Genomic DNA, 19,581 nt, shown 5'->3' on the forward strand with positions numbered 1-19,581 from the left:
CCTCTTGGTGAGAGCACTGGCACTTATTCATTATTATTATTTTTACAAATTAGGCTCTGCTCTGAAATATGTGACTACCAGTCTCATCCTTGTATTGTTGATGTCCCTTTCAAATGCCTGAGTGTCTGACTTCATGGGAACATCATTTTGCATTTCAAAATCAATTCACGATCCCAGGGGTAAATTCGAAAAAGTGACTTAGATCTCAATATTCCTGTAATATTACTTTTAAAGCTCCGGAGAGGATACCTATAAGATGTATTTAATATTAAAAATACAGGACCTAAAAGGACTGAATTGCAGCACAGAAAACCATCCTTTCAGCTTAGTACTTCATAAGCTGTACTCACAGTTTTTCCGGGCAGTTCTCTGGTTTTTCCAAGACTCCGTTGTCGATCACGAAGTGAAGGACCTGCTCATTGGACATCCCCTGATAAGGCTGCTCTGCCAGTGTGGCGATCTCCCACAGCACAACTCCGAAGGACCTGAGAGGGCCAGAATGAAATGTGGTTTACTTAACCATCCAATCAGAGCATCAGTGATCTGAACATAACTTACCTACCTCTTCACTAGCCAATAGGATCAATTATAACAATAAAAAACCTGATGTTAAGATAGATCTTCTTAACATCAAGTTTTTGTTATTGTTATAAAGCTAGTGCAGGTAAGATAGTGTATTTTGGGGACAGCTGAGACTGGAAAACACCCATTTGTAATGTCACAGGCAAAGGTAAAGCAATGGAATCAAATGCATGCAGACTAATTAAATGTGAACTCACTGACTCCAGCATTCCCAATCACAACTTTCTTCTTTCTAATGTAGTCTCATTCTGTAAGTCTCACAGCATAATTGTGATCCTTTTCAGCACTCTTACAAGTGCACAGACGTTTGGGAATCTTGAAGCACATACAAATAACACTGTTTCCTAACCTTTAAAGAGTATTTGCAAATCCTTGTTTTATGACTTGACTGTTAACAACAAGCATCACTGATCTTTCATCTCTGGGAGCTAGTAAGTACCGAGATGTAAGTCCCTGGTTCTGTGTTTTGACTTTAACTCACCTGAAACAGCACGCTATGCCAGCTACTGTGCAGCTGTATTTTATGTTTTGAGTATTTTTCATCTATTAATATTATAGTTGATTGAATAAACAGATGTGGTAAATGTGTTTTCTTTCAAAAGGGCATAAGCGTTCTTATTTGAGAGGCCACCAATGTTGTGCTTTAGGCTTTCTTGCGATATTGACCATTGATCAGCGGTGGACTGGTGCCCATGAAAATCAGTAGATTTTTGGTCTAATACACAAGTGCCCATGGGCTGAGACAGAGTTATTTACATCAAGTCTATCTGATGCCCAAATTCATCTTTACTTTGATCACTATTTAATTCTCTGTTTGTTGGGTATTTTCACTATGAGAAATTCTTTTATGAAGAAGATCCACTCAGTGTTATTTAAAACCTCTAGATAGTCCAGGACCCAGCCTCTTGGAAGCTTGGTAAGCCATTTCTCAAACCACTTTCTCCCACACCTGCACTGCACAAGGTGAGTTACTCCATCTTACCCGAGATATCCAAACTGTTCTATCATGCCCCGTTAGCCAAGTTTCATGGTTACTCCTAAAAAAAAACCTGTATCTACTGAGGACCTTTGTTAAGAACATGATTGAGGTTTTACACATGTTTTTCACTCTTCCATTGGGGTCCATTTCCATGAGTGTTTCTTCTAATACCTGGTACAACCAACCATCTGATACCAGCTTGCTCATCCAGTCTCCCTTATTGCTCCCTTCCTTTCCTTGGTTTAGTCGTTATTTTCGGTTTTATCCTGCAGACTATCAAGTATGCAGTATTATTATGCCTCTGGTCACTGATTTCACCTCCAGCAATCATGTCTCCTTCAGCCACACTACGGATCTCCTCTGGACTGACCACAGCTGCGTTCACTTCACCTACAACAAACCAAAACCCACCAACCACCTCCAACCAACTCTGCAAAGAAACTGGAACAAAACCACCACAGACCAGATCGCCGCATCGCTCCTTCTAAACACCCCAGCCCACTCTTCTAACGCAAACGAAGCCGCCGCCAACCTCACCCTATGGTTATCCAACACCGCCGACACCTTAGCACCACTGAAAAAACGTCAAAGCAAACCTGGTAACAAGAAGGCCTCATGGTTCAACGATGATCTTAAGAAGTCCAAGAAACTCTGCCGCTCCCTTGAAAAGGCCTGGAAAAAAGACCCAACCACTAGCACCAAGGACGCCTTCAAAAACGCCACCCGCACTCACCACCAACTAATCCGTAAGGCCAAGAAAACAGCATTCAAGGATCGACTTGACAACAACGCCCACAACAGCAAGGAACTTTTCAACATCGTCAAGGAATTTTCCAATTCCTCGGCCAACTCCAACGACATCACCCCCTCTCAAGCCCTCTGCGACTCCCTAGCCTCATTCTTCCACAACAAGATTGCAGACATCCACAACAGCTTCAACAACCAACCCGGAAACCAACCCACCCTACCATTTGCTGAACATTCTCCCCCCGTGAACACCCTTAACGACTGGAACCCAATCTCCACTGAGGACACAATCCGCCTGATGAATTCCATCCACTCAGGATCCCCCACAGACCCATGTCCTCACCACATCTTCAACAAAGCGGACTTCGTCATAGCACCGCACCTCCGAGACGTCATCAACTGCTCCTTCAACTCCGTCACCTTCCCGGAAGACTGGAAACACGCTGAACTCACCGCCCTTCTGAAAAAACCCACAGCGGACCCCACCGAACTCAAAAATTACCGCCCCATCTCGCTCCTTCCATTCCCGGCCAAAGTCATCGAGAAAGCTGTCAACAACCAGCTCGCCGCCTTCCTAGAAGCCAACAAATCCCTTGAATCCTCACAATCTGGCTTCCGAGCAAAACACAGCACTGAGACCGCCCTCATCGCAGCAACAGACGACATTCGAACTCTACTGGACAATGGAGACACAGTCGCCCTCATCCTCCTCGACCTCTCTGCAGCATTCGACACAGTCTGCCACAGCACCCTTCTACAACGCCTCAATAACATCGGAATCCAAGGAAAAGCTCTTGAATGGATCACCTCGTTCCTCACCGGAAGAACCCAGAGAGTCCGCCTCCCACCATTCAAGTCCGAGGCCACTGAAGTCATCTGTGGCGTACCACAAGGATCCTCACTCAGCCCCACCCTCTTCAACGTATACATGAGCCCCCTCGCGGCCATCGCCCGCCAACACAACCTCAACATCATCTCTTACGCGGATGACACTCAACTAATCCTCTCTCTCACCAATGACCCCAGCACCGCCAAAACTAACCTACACGAAGGAATGAAAGAAGTTGCCGAATGGATGAAACAAAGCCGTCTGAAACTGAACTCAGACAAAACAGAAGTCCTCATCTTAGGTACATCCCCCTCTGCATGGGACGACTCCTGGTGGCCGGAAGCCCTTGGAAAAGCACCCATCCCGACAGACCACGCACGGAACCTAGGCATCATCCTGGATTCCTCACTCTCAATGAACAGACAAGTCAGCGCCGTATCCTCTTCCTGCTTCAACATTCTTCGCATGCTCAGAAAAACATTTAGCTGGATCCCCACCGAAACAAGGAAAACAGTCACCCATGCTCTGGTCACGAGCCGACTGGACTACGGAAACACCCTCTACGCAGGCACTACCGCTAAACTCCAGAAGAAACTCCAACGAATCCAAAACGCCTCAGCCAGGATCATACTAGACATTCCACGCAACAAACACATCTCTGGTCACCTTAAAGACCTCCACTGGCTACCTGTCAATGAGAGGATCACTTTCCGTCTGCTAACCCACGCACACAAATCACTCTACGACATCGGACCAGATTGCCTCAACTCTCGACTGTCCTTCTACACCCCCTCCCGCCAACTACGTTCTTCCAACCAAGCCCTCGCCACTGTACCTCGCATCAACAAGACCACCATGGGAGGCAGATCCTTCTCATACCTGGCTGCTAAAACATGGAACTCACTCCCCGCTTACCTTCGCCTTACCCAGAACCACCTAGCATTCAGAAAGCAACTTAAAACGTGGATATTTGACAAGTAATCCTCCTCCCCTTCTAAGCGCCTTGAGACCCTCTGGGTATGTAGTGCGCTATATAAATTCTCTGACTTGACTTGATTCTGAAATCAGCAAAACGAGCACTACAACATCCTTAATCGTAAAATACTATCTGGAAACAAGGTGCAAAATCAATATACAAGTGACATTAGCAAAGTTTTCACAATCCCTCTCACAGCACTCTCGACAACAGAAGGAGATCCTTTGCCGCATCCTACAGAGCAAAGCCATATAGTTTTCACCTGGCACAAAACTTGCTCTTATAAACTCACCAGACATCAGAATGAGGGGTAAAGATGCCATCCTTGAGGGATTCTGGAGACATCCATCTAACAGGAAGCAGCCCCTTGCCACCTTTCCGGTAATACTCTGTCTCATAAATGTCACGGGTCATGCCAAAGTCTTGAGCAAAAAGAGAGAAACAAAAAAAACCACAAATCAGAACATTTGTATCATTTGCACGGAAAGCTATGTAGTCCAGAAAAATAATAACTGGTGTTATACAAAAAGAAACATTACGCTGGTCAACAATCCTCGCAAATATATTCTGTATAACCGTTGAGCTTTGCAGCCTGTCTACAATGTTGTGTAAACGAATACTTTTTGCTAAGTAAGGCATTGTTTCATTGGATGGAAAAAGAAACTTCATAGAAATAGTGCATCTGATCAAGACTTCTAGCCGCAGAATCCTTACTTCAGAATTATCATCAGGCGTTAGACTAGATTCAGAACATTTTTGTGAGTAGGACCCTTGCTCACTGATAGGTGGCATCGTTTTGGTGCCACAAACAACACTGACCACTGGTGTTGAAAACTAGGACCCTGAAAGAGGAACAGTCTTGACCCTAGAAATCTGTTTGCAGGGCGGGAGGATGGGTGGTGGGTAAGAAATCTTCAGCTAGATAGACTCCCTACCATATACGGCATGAACCGAAGGTAAGTAATTTGTTCATCTGATAGAGACTTTTAGCCGCAGATTCCTTACCTTAGAATAGACACCCAAGCAATACCTCCCAGAGGGTTGTTCTGAGGAACAATTACACATTTAAAAGTCCTGCATGACCGTACAGGACAAGTGCTCAATCCTACAGAACTGACAGTCCAGGCAGAAGTGCTTAGTAAACGTGTGCAGAGATGCCCAAATTGCTACCTGGCAGTTGTCCAGGACCAGAACTTTGTATGCTAACGCAGTGGTCATAGGCTTGGCTCTGGTGGAATGAGCATGGTGGAATGAGCATGCAAACCGTCAGGTAATTGCCATTTAGCCAAAGCGTAGCAGATTTTAATGCAGAGCATTGTCCATAAGGAGATTATCCATTTCTACTCAGCTTTCCCATTCTTGGCCCGATATACCCCTCAAAACGATGATTGTCCACCCGGAATGGTTTTGTGCAGTCAAGGGAGAGCAACATCGTTCTTTTTTTGGGATTAGCCGGTGGAGTCTCTCCCTCTTCCTTGGAGGGATGAGGCAGAGCATAAAAGGTAGGCAAAGCGATGGACTGACCTATGTGGAATGGGGTGACTACCTTTGGCTAGAAGGATTCTCGAGTTCAAAGGACCAGTTTATCAGGGAAAAAGGAGATGCAGGAAGTCTGAGAGGACAGTGCCTGTAGCTCACTGATCCTCTGGGCATTTGTAATTGCCACCAGAATAGCCTTCTTGATGGCTAGGAGCCTAAGAGGTAAAAAATGAAGTGACTCAAAGGGAGTGCTCATTAAGAAAGTAAGAACCAAGTTAAGATCCCATTGAGGCAGGAGAAGGGGAGCTGGGGGAAACGAGTTGTAGACCTTTACGGAAACTATTTACAACAGGGGACTTGAAGAGAGAGGGCTGATCGGGCAGCCAAAAGAATGCGGAGATGGACAATAAATAACCCTTTAAAGTGCCCAATACAGAGCCCTTCTGGGATAGGGTCAGGATAAACAAAAGAACCTAGGAAAGGGGAGCAGATAAGGGATGAATCTGTTCCCCAGCGCACCATAACACAAATTTATTCCAATGGCCGGCGTATACCATCTTGGTGGAGGGACGCCGGGCTGCCAAAATAACACTGCAGATGATCGAAAGCTGTCAACTGTCACTGCTCAATCTCCACGCATTAAGGCAGAGTGTTGACATGTTCAGGTGGAGAACCCTCCTGTGCTGCTACAGAAGATCCTCCCGAAGGGGCAGCCTGATCAGAGGACTGAGACAAGGTGAGGGTCTCTTGCTGACATCTGCCGGTGACAGGCTCCGTAGGGCTTGAATATAGCCTTCCCCAAGGAAATCCTGCCACACGAGAAGACAAATCTAAAAAACTTCCCCCAAAAAAATCCGGTCAAAAAAGTGATTTGGGATAAGTCTCTCTGGATCTGGAATGACTGGCGTGGAATTGTGGAAAGAAAATAACTGACTACTGCTTACTTGCGTGGCGCCTATCTAAGCACTTTGTAAGTCACTTCCAGCCCGGACTAAACCATGCAGAGTTGAATTATACCTCCTGTCAGTGCGCAGGGTTACAGCTCATGAAATATCTCCGGATCCAATCTGACCCCTGGGGATAATTTAAGGTAAGGAATCTTAGAGCATCAACCAGATAAGGATTTATGGAAGGTAAGTAACTTGTTTATCTTCTCTTGTGTTTCATAAAAGGCTCTTTAAGAAAGTACTGCATAAGACTGCTACTTACTGAGATAGATCCTACTACTACTGTGTTACCACAAGTGGAACTCTTGAAAGACACAATGTATGCCATGGAGGCTAACATATGTTATACATTAATCCATGAGGAAAAATATATCATGAAAAGCAGGAATGTGGCATTTGTACGTTTAAAAACAACATTTCAAAAATGGAGACATGGGCTGCATATTGATTATGTTTAGAAAAGGAGATCCTAAGCTAGCAAGAAACTTAAACTTTTAGCAGCCCAAGAAGTATCCAAAGCAAAGACAAAGTGTGGTTTCAAGTCCTACAATTGGGAAAACCTGTTGTCTTCACAGGCAATGTGATGTTATGGCCAAACCACCCAAATTCAATCTGTTTTTTAAAATAAATCAGTTTGGTAATTTCAAGTAAAAAATTGAAAACAGTAGTTGTTTTGATTCGTTTCTAATGGTCAGTTTGCCCAAAAAAGATATTTCCTGGAAATATTTAACAGAGACATTCATTGTATGATGGTGACCCTACTGTGGTAAAGCTGCGATTAGCATTTCCTAAAACACAAACGAGTGCTTAATCCAGTGAAAGTCTAGTTTTTACAACGGCAGGTGGTTGCCTGTCTAGGGGATGATGTATCCAATGAAATCCGGAAACGCTTTTCTTTTACATGAAGCAAATATAAATATATTTGTGAAGCAGCGATATGCTGATGACTGTCTAAAGGAAAAATACTGCTGCATGTAGATGAGAAATGATCTTTAAAAAAGGTGTTCATATATGAGTACCCACCTCCAATCTTCACAGTGAAATCTTCGGCTACCATGCAGTTGCGGGCAGCCAGATCCCGGTGGACAAATTTCTTGGCATTGAGATAAGCCATCCCATCAGCTATTTCACCTGCCATTTGGATCATGTCCTTCAGTGTGGGAAGTGGTAGGCCAGGGTTGTTCTAGAGAGACAGGAAAATTATAGGGTTAAGCAAGACTGACTATAAGCCAGGTGACATAACACATAGGACCGCAACATATTGCCCTTTGAACCTAACAGAATTACACATGATATTAAATCATAACCCCTTACAGACCTGTCAATGGCTTGAGCCACACAACACCCGATTATACTGTACATTGCTAAGTTTAACTGCAAATCAGAAAAACACATGTGCCAAAGCCCATCAAGTCATGAGCTTTTGCTGTAAAACTTGAATCACCAATTTCATCACCCAGTATCAAACAGAGAACTAATACATGTTGAAAAGAAAAACTCATCATCGCACCAATTCAAACTGCAAGTGTCAAAGTCAAACCACATATGAAGCTAAACTATACTGCATACAGGATTAAGTCATAATGAACAATCCCTCACTTTTTAATTCTGTGTAGTGTTTAACATGTCTACTGAGAAACATTTCTAAGACGTATGCATGTGTATTAGAATAGTTGATAAATTTCATATTTACGTAAATAAGTTGGGGCGGACAAAGATGTGGTACTTTAGTTTTGCAAACTTCAGAATTTCTTGAACTTTTTAAATTTGCAAAGTTTGCTTTTTAAATTTGCAAAGTTTGCACATTTTAAAAACAGCTGATTAACAACATCTACTAAATAAAGGTTTTAAAGTGGAAACTCTGCAAAAAACTACTTTTAGTGAGTAAACAAGATGGATTACCTCTGACTCTGGTCTGAGGGAGCGAAGATAACTTTTCAAATCCCCCCTGGTCATCAACTCCATTATGACCAAAGCTGGCTGGCCCTGTGACACCACTCCTAATAGGCGCACCTTTTGGGGGAAAGAAAGAAAGACACAAGTATCACAGGTTTGATAAGTCTTAATAAATGTGACTAAACAGAAGATAATTTTGAGACAAGACATGGTTCCCAATAAGTATCTTAAGCACCATGAAACCCAAAGGATGGAAGAGCATATTAGAAGAAATCCATAGCACAATATGACAACATAAGATGCACATCAAATTAATAGTGCTGTCAAGGGAATGTTTATATTGACTCTGCATGTGAGTAACAAGGACCCCCTGATAAATTGTTAGTATACTTCCTATGACAGGGTAATACACAATGAAAAATAAATTCCTAGGCAACTAAATTATATCAATATGATTTATGTATGTAATAATAATGAACTCAGTGTAACGACCAGAGTACAAAAAATGCAAAAATGTAATGTCAGTTATTCAATACTCCATCAACATAATTACATTTGTAAGCTAAAAACACAAATGTATTCACATTTAAAAAGCATCATGATCTTAACTGTTTTATACATGATTGACATAGGTGGAATTCACAAATAAAGGGAATCACAATTAAAAACCAAAAAGTTGCAGAATAATAAATCTTCGACGCGCGTTTCGGCGTAAAGTATGCCTTCATCAGGACATGCCACAAATAATCTGAAAATAATAAAAATATACTAAGACAATTCACATTGATAAATTACATGTATTCATTTAAAATCATTCCTTACTTGAAGTTACACTGAGAAAAACATACTATATATCACTCTATTCAAGAGCTTTCTGTATATGTATAGAGAACTGGCAAGGGGCTCGCTGAATTTGAGATTCCCCGTATATTGTATTCTGTGGATAAAAACTATAAAAATACATTAGTAAACCTTCTAGCGACAACTCAATAAAATCGCCTGAATATCAATCTTGGGCTGTTTTATGGATTCTACCTTTTATTATTCGTGACCGGTTGTTGGATCTATCACCGTAATCACCACCTCTTAATGTATATTGTCACTTCCTGTTCAATATTTGAACGTGGACTTGTTGGTAATCTAAGAGGTGAAAAACTACAATTTATTGTGTTGATTCTTCATAGTTTAAATAAAATGGTTAACTAGTCTATATCTAAAATTAGTTTACCTGATATTTAGTACGTTGCATGTCATGATAAAAATTAAGTGTGGTGGTCCGCGTTGATGGCGAACAGCCAGTTAGTGGGGATAAATTCCTGTATTAAAAAATATAAGAACGAGACACGTCAAACTAAAAAAGTCTCTAGCTATAAATTTCATTAAACAAATGTACATATTTTTAAAAGGGGTCTACTCTAATATTCGGTATAGCAGCTTGGTATTCTCTACTTCCTCAATGATATCCCAATGCGTGAAATGTTCCGTGCAGACAGACTACGGGCGTCTTGACGGTCTAGTTTTTATTACCGATCTGACCTAGATACTCTATGGTCTTAAATATTTGGAGCGCCTAAACATAAAACAGTCACGGGGTAATGAAGACTTGACGTCAAGTCGCAAAGTTTTACGGGTGACTAATCTAATTAGTTGTTGCGCTATCTAATGCTGTAACAGGTAAAAAATGACTAGACTGTGAACCTACCAATTACGTATGCCATAGGGAGTATTTCCTAACTGAAATTGATGTGGATTCCACATAACAACAGGATTGTAAATCAAAATAGGGCAAATAATTTACAATTGCCGCTATAAAGTTCAAAATAGTTTGTCTGCTATTGTACTGGTTATTAAGGAAAAACATACATGAATACTAATCAGCCAATACTATATGCAGAGTTCCAGATTAATCATGTTATATATTAAAATTCTCAACCACTATTATCAGCAGAATTCCACAATAATCCTGTTTTACATTGAATTTCTCAAGTAATAGCATTTGCCCATGGCAATTCGTTGTTTAACCCATTTTTGAATGTATTAAGTGAGAAGATCCAATAGACTTCTCGTTTCTTACGTATTTTGAGACCACCTTTATCACCTTGTAGGTTAATCTTTTCTAAAATTCGCTATCGAATTTCTTCTGATTTGTGGTGCAATTCTAAGAAGTGTTTTCCTAGAGGTGTATTTAACTTAGCTGTTCTAATAGCAGAACGATGTTCTGTGATTCTTGGTTGGATAGCTCTAGATGTTTTTTTTTTTTTTTAAATATATTTTTATTGACAACACGGGAAAAAAAACAGAACAATAATTTAAGAAGCATTTAAAGATTTAAAGTGAAACAATAGAATGATAACAAATCCATACAGAGATACAATTTTTGCCGGATCAAAGGAATTCAATCAGTCATAAGTTTATATTAAACTTGATAAAGTAAATACATTTGCAGCCTTCACAATCGATAATCCTTAACATTCATTAAGCACAGAGGAGATGTTACAATATGGTTATAAAAAGATTCCCCAGATTTTATGCAGTTTCATCATTGATCGCACTCCCCTTATTTTAGCTAATGCTAACTCCATGGTGTAAATTTCATTAACCAGAGTCCACCATTCCATAATGTGCTGTGGTTTTAAAGAAATCCAAGCCCTAGCAATAGTCAATCTATAACATGAAAATAAAATAGTGATTAGATCTTTATATGGACAGATTATTGATTGTTTATCTAATAAAACAGTGCTCACTGAGAAGGGAGAAAGAATAATCTGTTTCTGATTAAGAATGTTTTCGAATCCAGACCAGAACTCAGACAATGCCAGGCATAAAAGTAACATATGTTCAAAGTCTGCCGCCATTAGATCGCATTTGGGACATTTAGAACGATCATTTGATGGGCTATTTTTAGACCATTTTGATATTTTTTGCGGGGTATAATATAAGAGACATATAGTTTTATATAGCTGGAGCCTTAAACTAGATGACTGAACCACACGATTAATGCTACAAAGTGAGGCTGAAATCCGACTAGAAGTTATATTAGTGCCTAGTCTTATAGTCCACTTTGTGGCAAGTTTTATACAGTCATCCGCCTTGTATTGATTAAGGCGTTTATAGCCCTCACTTATTAGTGATTTAGATATTTCAGAGTACAGACGAGTCCAAATATCCAAATCTGGGATTTCAATCAACTTCATCTTGCGGATGAAAAAATCCAGAATTTGCATATATTTAAAGTGCATAGAATCCGTCAAATTGTAAAGAAGTTTAAGTGTTGCAAAGTCTAAGAATCCACCAGAACCATAAAAATCCCCTAAAGTAGTAATACCGAAGTTAGCCTTTGTGGTCCCCGCACCATCGCTAAAGATTCCGGGAAGCCCCGGATTGCCCCACAGCAGTAGTTTAGGATGATAAAAAGAAGTCTTACAGAGAGTCAGTATCAGATTCCATATTCTGACTGTCTCCCTAGTAGTCTTGTATTTAACCCTTTTAAAGTAATTAGGGTCATTTACTCTTGCTAAGAACTGGTTGGAATCTATGCCCAACATGAATTGATGAAAATAAAACTGGTTATTAGAGTTAAGCAGGCTACGAAGGTGACCAAAAAAAGTTGCAAAAAAGTATAATCTAACATTGGCGAAATGTAACCCTCATTTGATAATTGGGAGCTTAAGCAAGAAAATTGATCTACAAGCTTTTTTGTAACCCCAGATAAAGCTGCTAAAGATCCCTTCTAGTTTTTTAAAGAAAAGATTTTTAACACGTAAAGGAACTGATCTAAATAAATAAAGGAATTTTGGCAATACCTTCATTTTTATTGAATTAATCCGACCTACAAGACTGAGTGGGACCTTATGCCATTTTTTCAATAGAACTGACACTTCTTTTAGTAAAGAGTCGTAGTTAAGTGTAATTATTTCTTTTATTTTAGATGAATTTTAATCCCTAAATATGTAGCTGTCCTGCATATCCCTTGGACAGGGGCCTGAGGTTTGTAATTCACTATAACCTGTGTTTTGTTTATATTTAATTTGTATCCAGAGATTGCCCCGAAGCTATTAGCCTCCTCTGTTATCCCTGATAAAGCTTTTGCCACATCAGTAGAATATATAGCGATATCATCAGCGTAAGCCATAATTTTAAGAGAGTTTAGGCAATATTCAAAAGGAACGATAGTGGATAGGGCCTGTAGCGCATTATTAAATGGTTCGATAGAGAGTGCAAACAGCAAGGGTGACAAAGGACACCCTTGCCGAGTGCCCCTAGCTTTTATAAAGTTAGAGGATGTCATGCCAACATAGCTGATTTTCGCAGTAGGATGATCATATAATGCCTGCATCCATCTTAGATATTGGCCCTTAAAGCCGTATGCCATCATTGCAGCCCAAAGATAGTCCCACCCCACTCAGTCGAAAGCTTTCTCAGCATCCAACAATATCATACTGAGTGGGGTTGAGCTGATTGCCGCTACATCGAAGGCGGTTATCGCCATATTTACATGGGCTGTGGTGTCCCTACCAATAATAAATCCATGTTGTTGTTGTTTGGCATTAGGGGGGCAAGTCGCATGGCTAAAACTTTCGCGAATGCTTTTGCATCCGCGTTAATGAGTGATATGGGTCTATATGACCCACACTCATTAGCAGGTTTATTCTTTTTTAAGAAAAACACTATCTTGGTTGTATCCCACGAATTAGGAGCTTTTCCAGTTTCACCAATCGAATTATTAACTAAACTGAGAAGAGGGAGTAATTCATCAATACATATTTTATAAAGTTCTATGGGTAGCATATCCTCCGCCGCAGCCTTGCCTGAGGGAAAATATGCAATTGCAAGTCTTATCTCTGTATTAGTGATATTTTCAACCAATTGCCCCATTCCTTCTATTTCTCTATCATTCATCAGATTATTATTGATGTACGTTTGTATACTGTTCATAAGAGGATAATTTTCAGGGGTATACAGATTACTATAATAATTAACAAATTGCTCCATTATCTATACTGGTTGGTTGTAAATAGTATTATTCGGTCCCTTAATTGACTTGAATAATGTATTAGCCTTCTCATCAGCAACTTTGTAAGCCAAAATGTTCCCAATGTTGTCACCACTCTCATATTGAGACAGATGATATTTGTAGAGTTTAATACTACTTTTCTCTCTGAGTATGCTTTTCGTGGCAGACTGAAGACTCACTATTTTAAGTCTTAATTCGACAATATTTTGCGAGCCTTGGCACAGGGCTTCCGCTAAATGATTTTCTAATGACAAAATGTTAGACGTCATGATTTTAATCTCATTTCTACGCTCTAATTTCTGTCTCAAAATAAACTGTTGGGCAAAGCCCCTAATACTAGCCTTGCAGGCATCCCAAACAAAAATAGGTGAAGTAGAATTGAGATAAAGTTTTATAAATTCTATAATATGTTCTTTAAGTCGTGAGATGAATACTGATTCTAGTAATAAATATCTAGGATATGTAAATAGCCTTGGGCCCTGCTTCTTTGATGCGATGTTAAAAAAAAAGAAGGATAGGGTTATGGTCTGAGGTGACCCTTGGACATATCTCTATAGTAGTAGAGTCTAGAGTCCTATCCGAAACCCAGGCCATATCTATGATTGAGCATAGTTTATGGGGCGCAGAAAAGTAAGTGTACCCTCCTAAGTTGGGGTATATAGTCCACCAGGCATCCTTTATATTATGTAGTTCTAAGTTCTAATATGGCAGCTGATGTCTTGCGCATCCGTTGGAAGGCGCCTTGCGCCTGGTGGTATCTAACTCATAATTCATTACACAATTAAAATTTCCCATAATTATAAGTTCTCCTTCCCAGTCCAACAATTCGACATTTAGACAATCAAACATAGCTGGATCATCAATATTAGGTCCATATACCACACAAAAAACATATTTGCAATTTTCCAAGTCTATTTGAACAGATGCCCATCTGCCCCACTTATCGACAGCAGTTTTAATAGTTTCTAGTCTTAATTGCTTTTGTTTCAGAATGGCAATACCTCTAATAGAGGCACCTAATGTAGAACAAACTACTAGCTCGTAACCTAATTGCCCTAATAATTTCCTGTGTTTCTGTAAGGCTAGATGGGGTTTATGCATTTTAAGCTCTTCTTGGACTAAGTGCCTCTTGTTCTTGCTGTTAAGGCCTGAGACATTCCATGCTAAACATCTAAACCGATACATTACCTAAATAGATTGCATCCCTCTGCTCTGTACAAAAATATGAATATTTCACCGTAATCTTCTTCCATAGTTCTAATTCTCGTGTTGTCATTTTTACCCTCCCCAAAAGCCCAAACCCCCCTACCCCAAACCATACTACCCCCCACCCATTTGTCCCTATGGGGAAAACACCCCTCCATTTCCTGCTGCCGCTGGAAAGGCAGCCTTGCCGAGACGCAGCATCGGAGTCCGCCCCTACAAACCCTCGTTCACAAAAGAACATAAACTAATAATTTTCTTTAATGATTTCAATCAATTACAATTCATTCTAATCAGAGAACTATCAGAGAAGTATCAACCAAAGGAAAGAAAAATAAAAGAGAACAAAAATAGTGAATAAAAGAATATGAATAAAGAGAAACAGACAAAGAGACAGACTTGGGAAGAAAAAAAAATGCAATGTTGGCCCTCCTAAACTAGCGTCTACTATCATAGTAGCAAAAACGGAAAGAAAAAGAAGAGAGCCAGGTTTCCAATATATCAAGTCAAGTCACTTTCCAGGTCAACACTATGATTTTTTATACAAAGTTAACATTCTTTTCCCCCTGGATATTCTTTAACCAAATTTAGAGAGTGCTACCTCTGCTGTGGCCCCCCTTAACCACTTTGAGGCGAGCTGGCTCCTGGAGGAACGCCTGTACCCCCCTGTGCTTTGAAAGGATCAATAAGCTGACGTTATTTCCACCTTTTTTCCATTGTGGCCTTACTCAAATCAGATCTGACAAAAAAGTTATAATCTCTATTGTAACAGAAGTGTTAGGCCTAGCTTTAAACGCTACAGCTTGCCTAAGTAAAAAAATTACCAAAATAGATAAAAAAGGAACAGGGAAATTTGCTCTCACGGTTTCTGTGAGTTATTGGAAGTCTATGTACTCTTTGGAGCTGTGAATCCCAGTCCCAGTCTGCCAAATCTAGAAAAGCCTTCTGGAATAATTTAACGATATAAGCTCGCGGATCTGCCCCTTCTGTTCCTTCAGGTATGCCAAAAAGTCTGAGATTTTGCCTCCTTTGACGATTCTCCATGTCTTCTATTTTGCTCTGTAAGTTCACCATCTGCGTATCATGTTGAAGGGTTAAAGCCTCTGTGCGAGCAGATAATTCTTCAACGCCCACCACCCTTTGTTGAAGATCTTCTATTTCTTGTATAATCCCACCAAGCTTGCTGGTCACTTCTGATAAAGAATTTTGCATCTTACTATTGTCTTCTCTCAGCTGTAGGAAGTGCTGTTGTCCTTCCTGTCGGTGTTCCATTAGGGTCTTTATTATCATATTGAAATGGGAGAAGTTAGCCTCTGGATTTTCTGAAGCTGCTAGAGCCGGCAAACTAGTGTTGTTGGCGACATTATCATTATCACGATTATCTGTTGTAGCAATTGAGGTTATGAGTGGGGCGGCAGGATCTGTTTAATTTGTTTCCATTGTGGCAACGGTTTTTATTGATGTTGTTGTTGTTATAGCACAGCTAGATTCTGACAAAGTTTTAGTTTTGTTTAAAGGAATTGATACAGGGCTTGCCAATGTTAGTGAAACTGCCGGTAGAACGGGTGAGATGGGAGGAGGTGAATTATGATCACTAGTTGTAGCACAATCTTTCGAATGTTCCCCCTCCGTGGGGCTATTGCCTGATAAGCGTAGTACCATATTCTTAACCCCTCCTTTTGCCTGAATCCATTTACGAAGAGGACTCTCCTCGCTAATAGGCTTCCTTCGTATATTCGAGGTGGAACTTGTAGTGGAGAGAGTAGAAGCATTAGTATTCTTCCCTTTCTTTGATTTATTATTCGCTTTAGACTTCCCCTTTTTACGCCCTAATTGTTTTGCCACATTTGCAGGGGGAGCTCGTTAAATCATCTTCCTCTTCCAGCTCTTCATAATCATCTTTTGAACATTCATCACCGCTGTTGAGGTTGGCAGCGGCACTGTTCATCGTACAATCCATCATCTCCAATACCCCTTTTGCAACAGGATCTCCAATAGATTCAAAAGTCTCAGATTCAGCCGAAGGAATCATGCTGAGTGCTTCTGGGCTTAGATTAGAGTCTACGAATGTCTCTGCTTGGTCATCCCTTTGTGAAAGTACAGACACTAGTTTAACACACTCAGCAGGTCTAGCCGCATTTTCACAAGTGTCAGAATCTTCTATAGTTGCTCCACTGGTAGTTATCGAGTCTTTCTCAACACACAAATTAATATCTTCTCTGTTGCTGGGCAGCCCTTTGTTTGTTACATCCGAGTCTAAACTAGATCCGTTAGACAGCTTAGTGATATTAACTTTGAGAACAATGCTATTATAAGCTCCATCTGTGTTTGAGATTAGTGCAACATCGTTCTTAAGGGGAGCAACAGTGTTTCCAACACACGCATTGTTCCCTGCACCGCCCTTGGCATTCATTATTTATCTGTTACCGTAAACAGTGGGGCATAAATTAATTGCTTACCTAGCTGCGGGTCGGGCTTCTCGGAGATTAGCAGTTTGTGGAAGCAAGTATAGCCGCCGCTGCCTGCGGTATTTTTCCAGCAACAATGTCTCCCCCTTCTGTAGCGGTTAAAATCTCCGTCACGGCACACTTACCCGCCCGAGTCGATCTTGTGCATTTTTCGGTGCTATAGTAAGCGCTGCCGAAGAAGTCAGCCCCTCGCCGTTCGTTGGTGCACTCACGGCACACGGGGCAGCTGAGAGAGTGGTTGATGGCGAGAAACCAAAGCAGCCAAGCCATGATCCTGCGGACTGGGACGTCCTTGGAAGTCGAGCGGCTAGCAACCTCCAACGATGTCGTTCTTGGAAGAACCGCAGCATTCAGCAGCCTGCTGAGTAAACGAGTGCTTGTTAGGTTATTCGTATCTCATTTTGAGTCTCCGAGTAATTTTCTGAAGTTCTCTTTCGTGATTGATAGGGGAGCAGGGAGCCTCCAACTACGCTACCGCTCCGTGGCGTCTTCAACCCGCCATCTTGGATTTCCCCCTCTAAATGTTTCTTCAACATAGCCTAATTGGTGGGGACAGAGGATTAGATAAATCACATTTCGTGTTTTGCAGTTCTGCATGTGGGTTGCTTGAATCTTAAACCCATTGTGGGCAGGGCCGGACTGGCCATAGCGGGCACCAGGTGTTTCCCCGGTGGGCCGCTAGGGTGGGGGCCGGTATTGGGCCCCCGGGGGCCGTTTTTTTCACCGGGGGTCGGCAATATTGGCCCACTGTAACAAAATTGTCTGAAACCGGCCCTCACAAACTGCTCGGCCGCACTCCCCCCTCACCCCAGGGGGGGCAGCTGAGCAGTTTGCCAGGGCCGGTTTCTGTTCCCAGTCCAGCCCTGATAGTGGGTCATAGTTTCTCCTTCTAGAACTGTCTTGCACGATTCGCAGGCGGTACATTTGACAGTTCCTTTAATGGGTGTACTGCCATTAATAGAATTCTGAATATAGGGTTGACTCAGCGATTGGGAATTAAAACGTGAATAGACAATAATGTCTTTAAGGTTTTTGTTTTTACGATATGCAAATAAGGGTTTCTCGAGTTTTCTCTTTTGCTCAGGATCACAATTCAAAATGTGCCAATTTAAGTTGATAATGTGTTTAACTTTGGTGTTAAAAGCAAAATGTTTAGTAACACATACCAACTGATTAGCTATAGGCTCCTTAGTGGATTCGAGAAGATGATCTCCGTCGTAGAATCTTGCTTGTTTGTATGATTCTCTCACCAGCCGGTGGGGCTATCCTCTTTCTAAAAACTTAACTTTCATTCCAACAGCTTGTTTGTCAAAATCAGATATATTTGTACAATTTCGTCTAAGTCTTAAAAACTAGGAAAAAGGAATACCTTGTTTTTGACTGCATGGATGATACCTTTTAAAATGTAATAAAGTATTTCTTGCAATGGGTTTAATAAACAGACCCACTTCTAGAATACCTAGATGATGTCTATTTAGGAGGTCTAAAAATTCAACTTCTTTTGTGCTGCTGTGTGCAGTAAAATTAAGATTTGGATCTGTAAGGTTCAGCCACTGAAGAAACTGATAATCACAGTTTCTTCAGTGGCTGAACCTTACAGATTGTAGAACAAAACACTTCTTAGAATTCAACTACAAAGCAGAAGAAATATGATGGCGAATGTTAAAAAAGATTAACCTACAAGATGATAAAGGTGGTTTCTCATTTAATACATTAAAAAATGGGTTAAACACGAATTACCTGATAAATTCAATGTAAAGCTGGATTATTGTGGAACTCTGCTGATACTAGTGGTTGAGAAATTTAATATATACCATGATTAATTTGGAACTCTGCATATAGTATTGGCCGATTAGTATTCATGTAAGTTTTTCCTTAATAACCAGTACAGTTGCAGACTAACTATTTTACACTTTATAGCGGCAATTGTAAATTATTTGCCCTATTTTTATATTTAATCATGTTGTTATTTGGAATCCACGTCAATTTCAGTTAGGAAATAAGCACAATGACATTCATAATTGGTAGGTTCACAGTCTAGTTGGTTTTTACCTGTTCTGGCATTAGATAACGCAACAACTAATTAGACTGGTCACCCGTAAAACTTTGCGTCTTGACGTCAAGCCGTCATTACCCTGTGACTGTTTTTCATTCAGGCGCTCCTAATATATAAGACCATAGAGTATCTAGGTCAGACAGCTAATAAAAACGCAACCGTCAAGACGCCCGTAGCTCTTCGGCACAGCACATTTCACGCATTGAGATATCATTGAAGAGGTAAAAAAATAGTAAGCTGCTATACTGAATATTAGAGTAGCGCCCTCTTTAAAATATATACGTTTTTAATGAAATTTGTAGCTAGAGACCTTTCTTAGTTTGACGTGTCTCTTTCTTATATTTTTTTAAAACAGGAATTTATCCCCACTAACTGGCTGTTCGCCATCAACGCGGACTACCACAC

The 19,581-nt window shown here is 40.7% G+C and overlaps 1 protein-coding gene across 1 annotated transcript in view; it reads right to left on the minus strand.

Annotated features, from left to right (window-relative positions):
* The window catches only part of INSRR (insulin receptor related receptor), a 736,218-nt gene that overhangs the window by 17,912 nt on the left and 698,725 nt on the right, over positions 1-19,581 (minus strand). The window contains exons 18-21 of the mRNA XM_086945015.1: positions 8,442-8,552; positions 7,563-7,722; positions 4,406-4,535; positions 351-485 (exon numbers count right to left, since the gene is read on the minus strand). Coding sequence (XP_086801141.1) covers positions 351-485; positions 4,406-4,535; positions 7,563-7,722; positions 8,442-8,552 — 536 coding nt within the window. The remainder of the gene's footprint in view (positions 1-350; positions 486-4,405; positions 4,536-7,562; positions 7,723-8,441; positions 8,553-19,581) is intronic.

This window comes from Lissotriton vulgaris, chromosome 12 (assembly GCF_964263255.1).
Source record: "Lissotriton vulgaris chromosome 12, aLisVul1.2, whole genome shotgun sequence".
NCBI classification, from domain to species: Eukaryota; Metazoa; Chordata; class Amphibia; order Caudata; family Salamandridae; genus Lissotriton; species Lissotriton vulgaris.